General features: G+C 45.3%; 1 protein-coding gene across 1 annotated transcript; it reads left to right on the top strand.

Annotated features, from left to right (window-relative positions):
• Positions 1-1,612: 1,612 nt before the first annotated feature.
• On the top strand, positions 1,613-4,366 carry hoxb2a (homeobox B2a; the record flags this gene model as incomplete). Its single annotated transcript, XM_080488234.1, has 2 exons — positions 1,613-2,111; positions 3,492-4,366. The coding sequence occupies 2 exons, from the start codon at positions 1,613-1,615 to the stop codon at positions 4,364-4,366; spliced, it is 1,374 nt and encodes a 457-aa protein (XP_080344360.1).
• Between the last annotated feature and the right edge of the window lie 8,216 nt (positions 4,367-12,582).

Genomic DNA, 12,582 nt, shown 5'->3' on the forward strand with positions numbered 1-12,582 from the left:
CCTTTTATGCCTCCTCCAGAGTCGCCATTAGAAGGGGTTGCCAACGAAATAAGTTTAAGGCACCATTATTCTCAAGTCGCATTTGTGTTTATTTAATTCAGATGAAGGCTCGCGTAAATTACTTGCTTTCGTATTTGCCGCGTGTAAAAACGCAGGCAAAGGCACTGAAAAGAGGCTCGAGTGAGGAGCTAAAAGGAGAGAAATAGATAGTGGAGGTTTTTCTTGTCATTTAGGGAGAGAGGCGCTGCTGTCAGCCTCAATGCAGGGAAAGAAAGATTGATCACCGCACTTCTTTTTTTCCCACTCGGGGCTCTACGAGGCCCTCCCAAAAATATCCGCCGCTAAGAGTTCCTGATTTTTCGAAAAAAAATCTACATGCCAAGCTGTGGAAGGCCACTCGGTGCACTCGTTATCCAAATTAGCGCAGTGTAATATAGTTATACTGTATTAAATAGAGGCGTTAGACGCCCACAGCGCGCGTTTCTCCATGTTTTTCTGTTTTGTTTAGTTGGGGTTTTTTTTGGTGTTTTTTTTTTTTTTTTAGCTGCGCAGAGCGACCTCGCTGTGAACTCCCTCCCTCTCTCTTTGCGTAAACACAACCAACATCTCAGCACACATCACACTGAAGAGAAAGAAATCTCTCCTGCAAGAAGAACCATGTGAAAAAGCGCCGTTACGCCCTCCCCCGTTTACAACAAACACACAGCAGGGCGATTAAATACAAAAATCAGACACTTACACATGACCAGGCTCCCCTCAAACCTAAGCTTGTGTCTGTCTGCTCTGTGAGAAAGAAGCCACACTGCTCCATCTGTACTACCGCTCAGCATCTTCTCCTCCATCATCTGCAGCGCCATCTAAAAAGCCTCTCCAAGTTCCCTGCGCCTAAATCGGACATTTTCAGTCTTGTCACACTCTCTAAGATTAATGAGCTGAGGGCTGTAAACACATTTTCTCCCTGAAGGAGACATATTGTAAACGGTGCTCCGTTCACCCAATGTTAACCGTCATCACATCACGCACAGGGCTGCTCGAGAGAAATGTCCGAGAGATGCTCTGGTCTATTGTTTGTGCTGTATCACCAGGGCCGGGGCGCACAGACCTGCCGCCCACACAGCGCACATGGCGACCGGACGCCTTCTCCTCTCCCCCTCCTCGATATTTACCCCCCAGCAGGACCAAACAATAGCAGCTCTGCTATGTTATAGCCAATCTTTGCCACAGCATTTGGTGGAAAAATAATCATGCCGCTTCCCACAGCCGCTGCCACCGCCAGGCCTGAGCCCTCCATTGGATATTTTTGGTCACATGACCAGGAATTGGCTGCAATTTCATCCCATAGTTGTTCAGTTTAGCCTACCCAAGTCCCCATACGCGAGTAATATCACCAATATACACAATTATTATATAGCCACCGCACTGACGCCATTGCGGTCGGGAACCTCCATGCGCTTTATTTTTTTATGTATTTTTCTTCTGGGAGAAGCCATATTGTGTTGAGGGCGAGCGTGTGTGCGCGTGCGTGTATGTGTTTTGTTTTTTTATTTTTTGGGGAAGGGATTGTTCGGGGGTCTCGCCGTTTCGAGGGTGAAAGCGTTTTTTTGAGGGAGCAATGAATTTTGAATTTGAGAGGGAGATCGGTTTTATAAACAGCCAGCCGTCCTTAGCAGAGTGCCTGACGTCCTTCCCTGCCGTCCTGGAGTCATTTCAAACTTCATCAATCAAGGAGTCGACAGTAATTCCGCCTCCCTTCGAGCAAACCATCCCCAGCCTCAGCCCCAGCCCCTGCACAGGCGGCCAGCCGAGACCGGCTGCTAGCAGGAGCCAACAGAACCGGAGGAGCTCCGCCGTCGCTGCTAATGGCCTTCAGACGCACCACAGAGCCGCTCCGCAGCAGCCCTGCTGCCCGCCCGGACAGGCCCCTGCCCCGGCGGCCCCGGCCGGTCCGCTGGCCCACGAGTTCCCCTGGATGAAAGAGAAGAAGTCATCCAAGAAGAGCCCCAAGCCTGGGAGCAGCTCCGGCGGTGTCGGATCCATCATCCCCCCCGCCTCGTCCTCCCCGTCGCAAACCGCCCCTGGGTACGCATCGGCGGGCATTGAGTCACCCACAGGTCGGTATGCTGGGATGAGGGGAGGGGGGCACTGTGTATGTGTTGTGCATGTGGTTGCAGGGTACGCAGCATGTTTTATCATTCATCAATTCCATTTTTCATTGTACACTCATGTCAGCTGGAACACACCACTTTTACGCACAGTTTGGATTTGGTTGGATGACATTGTCTCTTTCTTCCTGTGTGTGAGTTGTGGAGTGCTGTGATGCTGTGTCAACTGGGAAGCCATATCTAGACCACTGCATTATGCTGCAGTGCTTTGCACACTCTTTCATCATCCATTAAAAACGCAGCCAATACAGTTTATATCTAATCCCCGCCATTTAAACGATCATTGTGTAACACCTCAACCACAATGAATGCACCTCATCATACTAGACCGTTATTTCTACCTAGACTGAGCCTTATTTTAGTTCACAAAATCCACGCCAAAGTGTTCTTTTGTGCGTAAAGACGCATTGTGTGAGGGTTTGTTTTTTTATTTCGCCTTGCCTGCAGTGGCTTGGTGCTGCTGCAGCCTGCATCATTCTGTTCATTGGGTGGTTTGGGTTCAAATCAACAGCAGCAGCATAATCAGAGTATTATATATTCATAATACCACTGAGATGGTCGCCATATTGGATTGAGGTAGAAAAAAAATAATGGCGAGTGGACAGAAAGTGCAGGGGTTGGGGGTTGGTATGAGCTACACAGGAAAAACACTGCACACTCACATTCTCAGGGCTTTGGGTCATTTCTGTTTCTTACACTGACATCATGCATTAAACTATTTTTATTTTCCCATTTACAGTAAAAACATATATATTTTTAACTCTTGTTTTTATTTTATATTTTACTTTCTGTTCTTTTCCTATGTAATAGCCCCTTCGGGATTTTGGTTATATGTTTCTGTCAGACACCGCCACTTTCGTTTCATGCCGACATTCCCACATTTCCATACACATTTCCTCCCAGTGTCATGATTTATTTACTCTTCATGTTTCTGTGATCGCACGCTGCAGCCTCTCAGCAGGCTCTCTTAGCTTTTACAGGGGACACAAACTCTCTCTGGTAATACGATCATCTGTCTTTATCTGCACTTTGTTTGGGTCTTTTTTTTTAAACCACCAAATTGGTCGCTGTTACAGTTATGACTTTGGCTGCTACTGTAATTGGAAGGTGTATTTTTTATGAGACTTCCTGTGTTTTATGACTGTTTTATTACAGACAGCAGAGACTAGGGATTTCTGCTTATGTCTTTGTGCGCAATAAAATGAAGCGGTTTTACGCAGCAGATTTAAACCAAATGTAAAGGGAAATAAAATAGAAATAAAAACCTTTTGCATATTGCACCTTGTGTCTAATTTTTCTTGACCTTTTTCTTTGTGTTTGGCTCCTCAGCGGATCCCAGCCAGGCCTGCCTGGATGCTGGAGGAGCCGGGTCCCGCCGCCTGCGCACCGCGTACACCAACACGCAGCTGTTGGAGCTGGAGAAAGAGTTCCACTTCAACAAGTACCTGTGCCGGCCCCGGAGGGTCGAGATCGCCGCACTCCTTGATCTGACCGAGCGGCAGGTCAAAGTGTGGTTCCAGAACCGGCGCATGAAGCACAAGCGGCAGACGACGCACCACCGGGACGGCGGCGGGGGAGCAGGGCTCGAATCCGGGGACCTGGGCGGCTTCGAGCCTCTGGAAGGCACCGACGCCTCCTCTCCGTACTCGAGCCAGCCGCTGGAAGCTTCTGGCACCGGGGAGGCTGCGCTGGAGGGAGAGGCGGGGGGCGGCAATCCATCTTCTGCCGCCGCCTACACCGGTGACAGCGGGGACAAAGCGCAGCCCACGCCGGAGGAGGGAGGCCGGGTCAGCCTCCCCGAGCACCCGCCGCTGCTGAGCGGGACATCCGGCAGCTCGGACTCTGCTGCGGCTCTCCATTCCCCGCCGGCCTTCACCAACACAAACCCCGCAGACAGCAAGGGGCTGTTGCCGCTGACTGACGCTGGGCCAACGGCGGCGGCGGCGGCAGCGTCCGAGCAGCGGGACTCCTCTGTCGCTCCCACCGCTGCGGCTGCTCCTCCGGCCGTCTCCTCCTCCGCCTCCTCCTCCTCCTCGTCCACCTCCTCCTCCACGCTCCCGGACCTGAACTTCTTCGCCGGGGAGGCCTGCCTGTCCCCCAGCCTGCAGAGCTCCCTGGACAGCCCGGTGGATTTCTCCGAGGAGGACTTCGACCTGTTCACAAGCACACTGTGCACCATCGACCTGCAGCACCTCAACTTCTGAGAGAAACACTCTGCAGACTGCTGCTCCAACATTCCTCAAACTGTCTCCATGAAAACTCCGCTATTCTCTAATATCAGTTTTCCTTCTCGCTGCTTTTATTTTCAGGCTGTAATGTAGTTGAAGAGCAACATAATTTTATTTGAAACATTTCAAACGTCGAATGGAAATATTTTGTTCCTCCTCGATCGAATCGGATATTTTCTTTCCGAATCAATTTCAGGTATTTATTAGTTCTGTTTTTTTTCCTCACTTTTTGTAGATTTTTTACAAATCCGAGTGTGGATTTTATTTTTTTTCGTTTTAGTGCAGCTTCATGGATTTTTCGAATTTTTATTTTTTTGTGTGAAAAACTTCTCAGGAACTGTTCACGGAGTCTGGACTGCTTTGGGAAAAATACAAGTGAAGAATGAATTAATTCTCTCTCAGAAGAACAAAAGACGAGAGGGTGAGCCCTGCTGATGACCGAGGTTTAGACCCTAGTTTATTTATTCAGATTCTTTAATAGTGAAAATCCCAAATTATTTATTGTACATATATTTTCATAGTGGAATAATGATAATAATAAAAACACAAACATTTACAGTGTGCCCCATGTGGTTTTGTTTTACAGCCTGTGCTTTTTATGCTTTGGATATGGAAAACACCAGACACCATATTCAATCTACAATTTCATACTTACAATAATGCAATGTAGTTTAAATTGGATTTCATTTATAAAACCTGTTTCTCTAATTATAGGCTCATTTTACATTTTACAAACGACAGAGTATAATAAAAATAATTATAGGCCTAAAGCATGCATTGTTTATAATATTTATAGGTTATTGAAAATTCACATTTGACTTGCAAATATCTAGATTTTAATTATATTGCAGATCCAGTTTTATATCTTTTTTGTTATGATTAAATAATTGATCTATTTTATCATATTTTTATTACATGGGTTTAGTATTGTCTCAGGTCAGTTTATATTTTCTCAGTGAAAGTGAAATATTTCTAAGTGCATACGTAGCTACATAAAAGCACAGTGTGTTCAGAACTGTGACAGTGAGCGGACAAATGTGATGAAAAATGAGAGAAAGAGAGAAAAGTATGAGATTTTCCTGGACTGAGCCTCTCAGGCTAACAGCTTTAGCAGGCCTCATTCTCCTCTTGCGGCAGCAGGTCGGAAAAGAAGAGCTAAAAAAATTAATGTGGCCGATTGTGACGATCAACGAGTGAAATACAGTAAAACAGAACGTTTTCTGCCGGTCGGCTGTCGTTCGGGTCGTTGTGAGGCGTCAACAGCGTGTTAGCACTTAGCAGAGCGCCCGGCCCGAGTCCATTAGTGTGTGCGGGGAGAGGCTAGCAGTGTTAGCCGGTAGCCGAGCTCCCAGCCATTAGTGTGGGCGGCGGAGGAGCTAACAGCGTTAGCTGCTAGCCGGTGGTCGCCCTCCTCCTCCCGCGCAGTCAAAATGGCGCTGAAGACAAAGCAGGATGTGAACAATGAGCAGTGGCAGCCATTACAGGAGCACTGTGACAGGCTCTCTCTCTCTCTCTCTCTCTCTCTCTCTCTCTCTCTCTCTCTCTCTCTCTCTCTCTCTCTCTCTCTCTCTCTCCTCTCTCTCTGTCATAGTGTTTTTCAAAAACAGAAATAATACTTGAATTTTAATCAATGTACAATAGGTGGAAATGAACCAACATTGACAATAAAAACACATTAGAAGGCTGACATTGGTAGTAGTTATATAATCACAGTCAGTGTGCAGTTCCTTTTTAAATGCCCCCAGAAGAAACTAATTAACATATTCCAATAAAATGGCATTATAAAAACGACAAATAACACAAACAAGACAGAATTTAAATGCCTGACTAAATCGTCACTGATGCTCCCTGGATTTCATTCACCAGCAGGAATAACTACATATCCAATAGATAGATATCCGGTTGAACACACCATCCTGGAAGAACTAAAGAAATTTGGAGGAAAATGGTTCCAGAAACAATTTAGCTCCTCCCTCATTTAAGCCTGAGTTCATTTAGGTTCTGTAACAAGTTCTATGCCAGGAGGATTTATCACTGGATGATTATGTTAGTAAGATGACTTCATTTATTTAAAATGGTTTTCTTTCTTTCTGTTGTTAGAGCATTGTTTTACAGTCATAGTTATTAAAATACAGTTGTCATAGAAATACATACAGGGCAAACATTATCATATAGCCCTGTGAAAATGTATTAAACTTTATTACAACCAGAAAAAGAATTTCAATCAATTTGTTTTGAATGAAATTGAATTATTCCATAAGCATGTGTAAATGGTTGAAATACAAGAAGAACCATTTCAAAATAAACAGTATGTTGGACAATTAGCCTTGATCATTTAAAATAAAATGAAATCAATGTAAAGAAGTCAAAAATTAATAATAATTAAAACAAACTGGTCGAAGAACTTGTGAAACATTGAATTAACTGATAAATCTTTCGGCAACAACATTGAGCATTTTGAGCAATAAGTGAAACCGCAGTGAAGCCTCATTAGTAAACAGTGAGATGACAAAGAAACTTCTATTTCTTTATCTAGCAAGTCTGGAGAGTCTTTTTTTAGTTTAATAGTCATTTATAAAACCTTCAGATTTTCCAGAGTTGAATAAACAGTTCACAGCGAGTTTCTTCACTTAATTGCTTCACTTCACTTGAAGCATATTTCCCTTCCCATGTGTGGTTTTATTAGAGAGTTCAAACTTTAATATTTTCCTTCCTAGTTTTGTAGTAGATGTAGTTTAAGTTGTGTAGTTATGGAATTTACTTTATTAAAACTGTTTAATTTTGAGCTCATTGAAAGAAATGACGTTCTTGGAAAATTTTCACAGATTTCCCCGAATCGCATTGACGGGTCAACAATGTGTTTTCAGCAGGAGATTTTATCAGACAACAAAGTGCCTTGGGATGAATGTTGGAGCTGGAACTATAAGAAATAAAACTGCGTTGAAGTCATTGGATTTGTTTGATTTAAAGGGGCTGTGGAAACACAACAAGCAGGTGGTAGAGGGGGTGAAATGTATAAATCCACTCTGACTCAGTCATGCTATGTAAATGGTGCCATGCAGTGGGAGGGAAATCTAAACTGCCCTTTAAAGACATTGGACCTGATGTATTACCTAAACAAGTGACAATATTCTACACCACATATTGAAATAGATTAACTGTATCAAGCACTCCGAAGATGGAAAGGAGCAGCATGTACAGTCACTGCAACTCTCTCTCTTCTCAAGTGTATCTTGTAGACAAAGAGATTACAGCAGAGCACATCTCTATGCTGGGAGGCATATCTTACATTCTGAGTGCCTGAGTGTGTGTGTGTGTGTGTGTGTGTGTGTGTGTGTGTGTGTGTGTGTGTGTGTGTGTGTGTGTGTGTGTGTGTGTGTGTGTGTGTGTGTGTGTGTGTGTGTGTGTGTGTGTTCCAATAATCTCTCTCTCCTGGCTGTCACCGCCTGTCGGCCCGCTGCCATACCATAATACCAGGACTACTCCTTTATCTCCTGCATCACCGTCACCATCATTGTTATGATTTCTACACCAGTGTGTGTGTGTGTGTGTGTGTGTGTGTGTGTGTGTGTGTGTGTGTGTGTGTGTGTGTGTGTGTGTGTGTGTGTGTGTGTGTGTGTGTGTGATATTGCATAACTCAGGTGTGATAGATCACCCACTTAGCAGTGGTGCTGAAATATGTGAGAGGTGGATTTTTATCATTTCAGACGTCAAGAGCAAACTTTACCACTCTACTGCTCCTCAACTCCACTGCTCCACCACTCCACGACTCTACTGCTCCACCACTCTACTGCTCCACTGCTTTACTGCTCCAGCACTCCACTGCGCCACCACTCTACTGCTCCAAAACTCCACTGCTCCACCATTCTACCGCTCCACTACTCCACCACTCCATTGCTCCACCACTCCGTTGCTCCACTTCTCCACCACTCCATCACTCCACTGCTCCACCACTCTATCGCTCCACCACTTGACTACTCCATCACTCAATTGCTCCACCACTCTATTGCTCCACCACTCCACTGCTCCATTACTCCATTGCTCCACCACTCCACTACTCAACCACTTCACTGCTGCATCACTCCACTACTCTACTACTCCAGTTGTCCACAATTCCACTACTGCACTGCTCCACCACTCCACTGATCATCTCTCCACGTTTTCACTCCACCATTCCACTGCTCCATTGCTCCACCACTCCACTGCTCCACCACTCCAGCACTCCACTGCTCCACCACTCCATTGCTCCACCACTCCACTGCTCCACTGCTCTACGACTCCACCACTCCGCTGCACCCAAACTCCACCACCACAAAACTCTACTGCTCCAGCACTCCACTGCTCCACCACTCCATTGCTCCAGCACTCCACTACTCCACTACTCCACTACTCCACTACTCTACTACTCCACCACTCCACTGCACCCCCACTCCACTACTACACCGCTCTACTGCTCCACCACACCACTGCTCCACTACTCCACTGCTCCACTGCTACACCACTCCACTACTCCACCACTCCCCTTCTCCAAAACTCTACTGCTCCACTACTCTACTGCTCCACTACTCCACCACTCCACCACTCCATTGCTCCACCACTCCACCACTCCATTGCTCCACTACTCCATCACTCTATTTACTACACTGCTCCACCACTCTATTGCTCCACCACTCCATTACTCCACCACTCCACTGCACCCCCACTCCACTACTACACCGCTCTACTGCTCCACCACACCACTACTCCACCACTCCATTGCTCCACCACTCCACCACTCCAATCGCTCCACTACTCCATCACTCTATTCACTACACTGCTCCACCACTCTATTACTCCACCACTCCATTGCTCCACCACTCTATTGCTCCACCACTCGACTGCTCTACTACTCCAGTCGTCCACCATTCCACCACTCCACTGCTCCATCAACCCATTGCTCCACCACTCCACTGCTCCATCAATCTATTGTTCCACTACTCCCCTCCTCCAAACCACTTGAGATTGGATTGTGTCACTTCCCCTACATCTCATGTCTCTTTGTCACCAGGGAGGCGTCATGGTGGTGCAGTGGTTAGCACTCTCTTCACAGTGAGAATGTCGTGTGTTTAAATAGAGCCCGGGCCCTTTCTGTATGGAGTCTGCATGTTCTCCCCGTGTGTCGGTTTCCTTCGGGGACTCAGGTTTTCTCCCACAGTCCAATAAAACATATACTTGGGGGTCCCTGAGCAAAACCCTGGGCCCCCACCAGCCCCCCACCAGCGCTATGCTAGGTGGTTGCCTACTGATGGATCAGTTCGGTAAAGAAATTTCTGCAAGAGGATTAATAAAGTACAATTCGTCTTCTTTTGCTTCACTGCTGGAGTGTCTCCCACGTGGCTAAACGGTCCAAGCGAAGTTGCAGCTCACGGCCCAGCGTCACAAAGGCTGTAGTCGTAGTGTTGCTCTATAGTGCTGTGAGCTACTGAGGATGGTGGGCCGTCTGCCATGTGTGCTCTGAGCCAGTGGTTGAGGGTGTGGTTAAACTTCTCCACACCACCGTTATACAGGAAACTTATACGGGTTTGTTCGTTCTTCACGCTGGTGAGGCAGGCAACAGAGTCTTTGACCAAAGCCTCCACCAGACTAGGCCCCTGCAGTGTTGCTTGACCTTCACAATGCCCAGGTGGCTATCGTGGTCCATGACCAGGACGCGTTCCCTCAGAGCGTTAATTTCATAGTCATACTGTGTTGAAGTGGTACAACTCAAGTTGTCTTGATGTATTTTTCACAACTATGATCAGAATTCACACTGAGATGAAGCTTTGGAATCATCAGTGTTGGCAGAAAATAATTCTACCTCAATTTCCACACAGGAAGCCGAGCGTAATCTCCTGCTGCTGTTTTGCGGAATTAGGTTTAACGTGACTGTGTTTGTGAAAGTGTGAACCCATTATTGTGAGCCTAGTGTGTTGCTGGATCAGAAGTTTCAGCGTGTCAAATAGAGGAATTTCTGCCTCTGCCTCGTAATTGTTTGATAAAAACTCTTTTTAAATCATGTCCCACAAAATATACAACAACTACACACAAGTATTACATATGGCCCATAAATTGTGCTGAGCTCAGTAAATCCGGAGTGAAAACAAAGTGAACTGAAGCACAGTTGATTGTTCTGTGGGGATTTAGTTATTCTTTGGTTGTCAAACAGTTGAGTCAAAGGTTTTTGGCCATTAGAATAAAAGACTCAGTGTACGGCTTGGTAGTCAGAGCTCAACCACTTGAATCCTGGCTTATGTGTGGAAAATAACATCATGGTCTTTGGTTTAGCAGCTGAAGTGAAACAAGTATTTAAGAGACATGCACTTTTTATTACGTGGATTAGAGTTTAATCAACTCTGTCAGCGTGCATATTTAAATTTATAATAGCCTATTCTGCGTTAAACCTGTACACACACACACACGCACACACGCACACACGCACACACACACACACACACACACACACACACACACACACACACACACACACACACACACACACACACACACACACACACACACACACACACACACACACACACACACACACACACACACACACACACACGCCTCATTTGCACAGTCCTGTGGGCACCAATCAGCTACATCAGGTGTTTCTACCTGCTCCACTGTCCCCGGGTGCATTAATCCACCGTCAGAGAGCACAAAGACTCAAGAAGAAGAAACAGTCAACTGGAGTTCATGTGTGCGTGCGTAAGTGTGCGAGTGTGTAAGTTACACAGACATTACACCATGCTGTGTGTTCTGCACCGTGTGAATGCTGCGTTTGTTAGCATTAACTATGCTAATAAACCATCCTTTATTTCTTGATGAACCAAAGATCAATGCTTCATTCTCTGAGGACACCCCCCCAACACACACACACACACACACACACACACACACACACACACACACACACACACACACACACACACACACACACACACACACACACACACACACACACACACACACACACACACGCACAGAGGATTAGTGTGGTTTGTGTACGTGGGTATGTGTGTTGATGTGTAATAGGTCAATAAAGAGCCATTCCAGAGGATTTACAGATATTTACCAGGGGACAACACAAACAATTGTCAGTCCAACAGCTTCAATTAGCAGCCAGTAAACAAACTGCTGAGTGCTGAACTGTGGAACAAGTCATCATGGATTTTACAATAAAAACTATTGAAGGATGGGAAATTAATGAAGAAGTGACCGGAAAATATGACGCGGCCGAATTGTGTACACAAATCAACCACAACATTAAAGTGGCCTGCTTTGTGCGGTGTCAGATGGAATTTACAATCTTCTTACTGTAAGGCGTGTTGTAGAACAACACTGTCAAAGAAGCATCCTGACTAATTACAACTTCCAACAGAACATTCCTGCCGGCTCGTCTTTACTCTGCCGTCCATTGTGACGTGTGTGAGGTTCGTCGCAGGTGAGGCACTGATTCTGATTCTTTCAGAGTCACTGGTTGTTCCATCACATTTGAATTTGTATTGCTAAAACAACAACCAAAGTAAACAAAAACACAAATCCTCTAATGTATTTTTAAATTGCTTTTATGGATTTATTCTGCTCATTAATTACATACCATGTCATTTAGGTGTGCAATTTCCCCATTTTGTTATTTAATATCTCAGAAAAATGGTGTATTCTATTGAGTTAATCGTTATGTCAAATTTCATTTTCCTCTTCTATATTGTTTGGTTTAATCCAGGGTGAGTGGAGGGTGCTGATGCATAAAAATGCCCCAAATTGAACTTGAACCCGGGACGTTTTCATTGAATTAACTATGAATCACTACATTATTGTGTCACGTCTTATTTTGAAATATTCCTAAATATATTAGAAGACAGCCTTTTGAAATACAGATTCATTAATGAGATAATTTATTCAAAAAAGATTCACTCAGAGAAAATATATGTATTGACTGCAGAGTATGGTCGAACTGCATTTGAGAGAGAACCCATGTGTGCTCAGCACTGCCCCCTATAGTGAGGCAAAGGTACTGCCCGTATCCCTTCCTGCTTTATCATGAGAGCATGCCTGGCTTTACACAGTCTGCTGCCGGTGTGGCCTCTGCATTAAATTATATTCAAAACATAAAATTAAAAAAGAATATAAGTATAATAAACTTGAAATGCACACTTTACACTTACTTG

This window comes from Lipophrys pholis (genome assembly GCF_963383615.2).
Source record: "Lipophrys pholis genome assembly, chromosome: 19".
NCBI classification, from domain to species: domain Eukaryota; kingdom Metazoa; phylum Chordata; class Actinopteri; order Blenniiformes; family Blenniidae; genus Lipophrys; species Lipophrys pholis.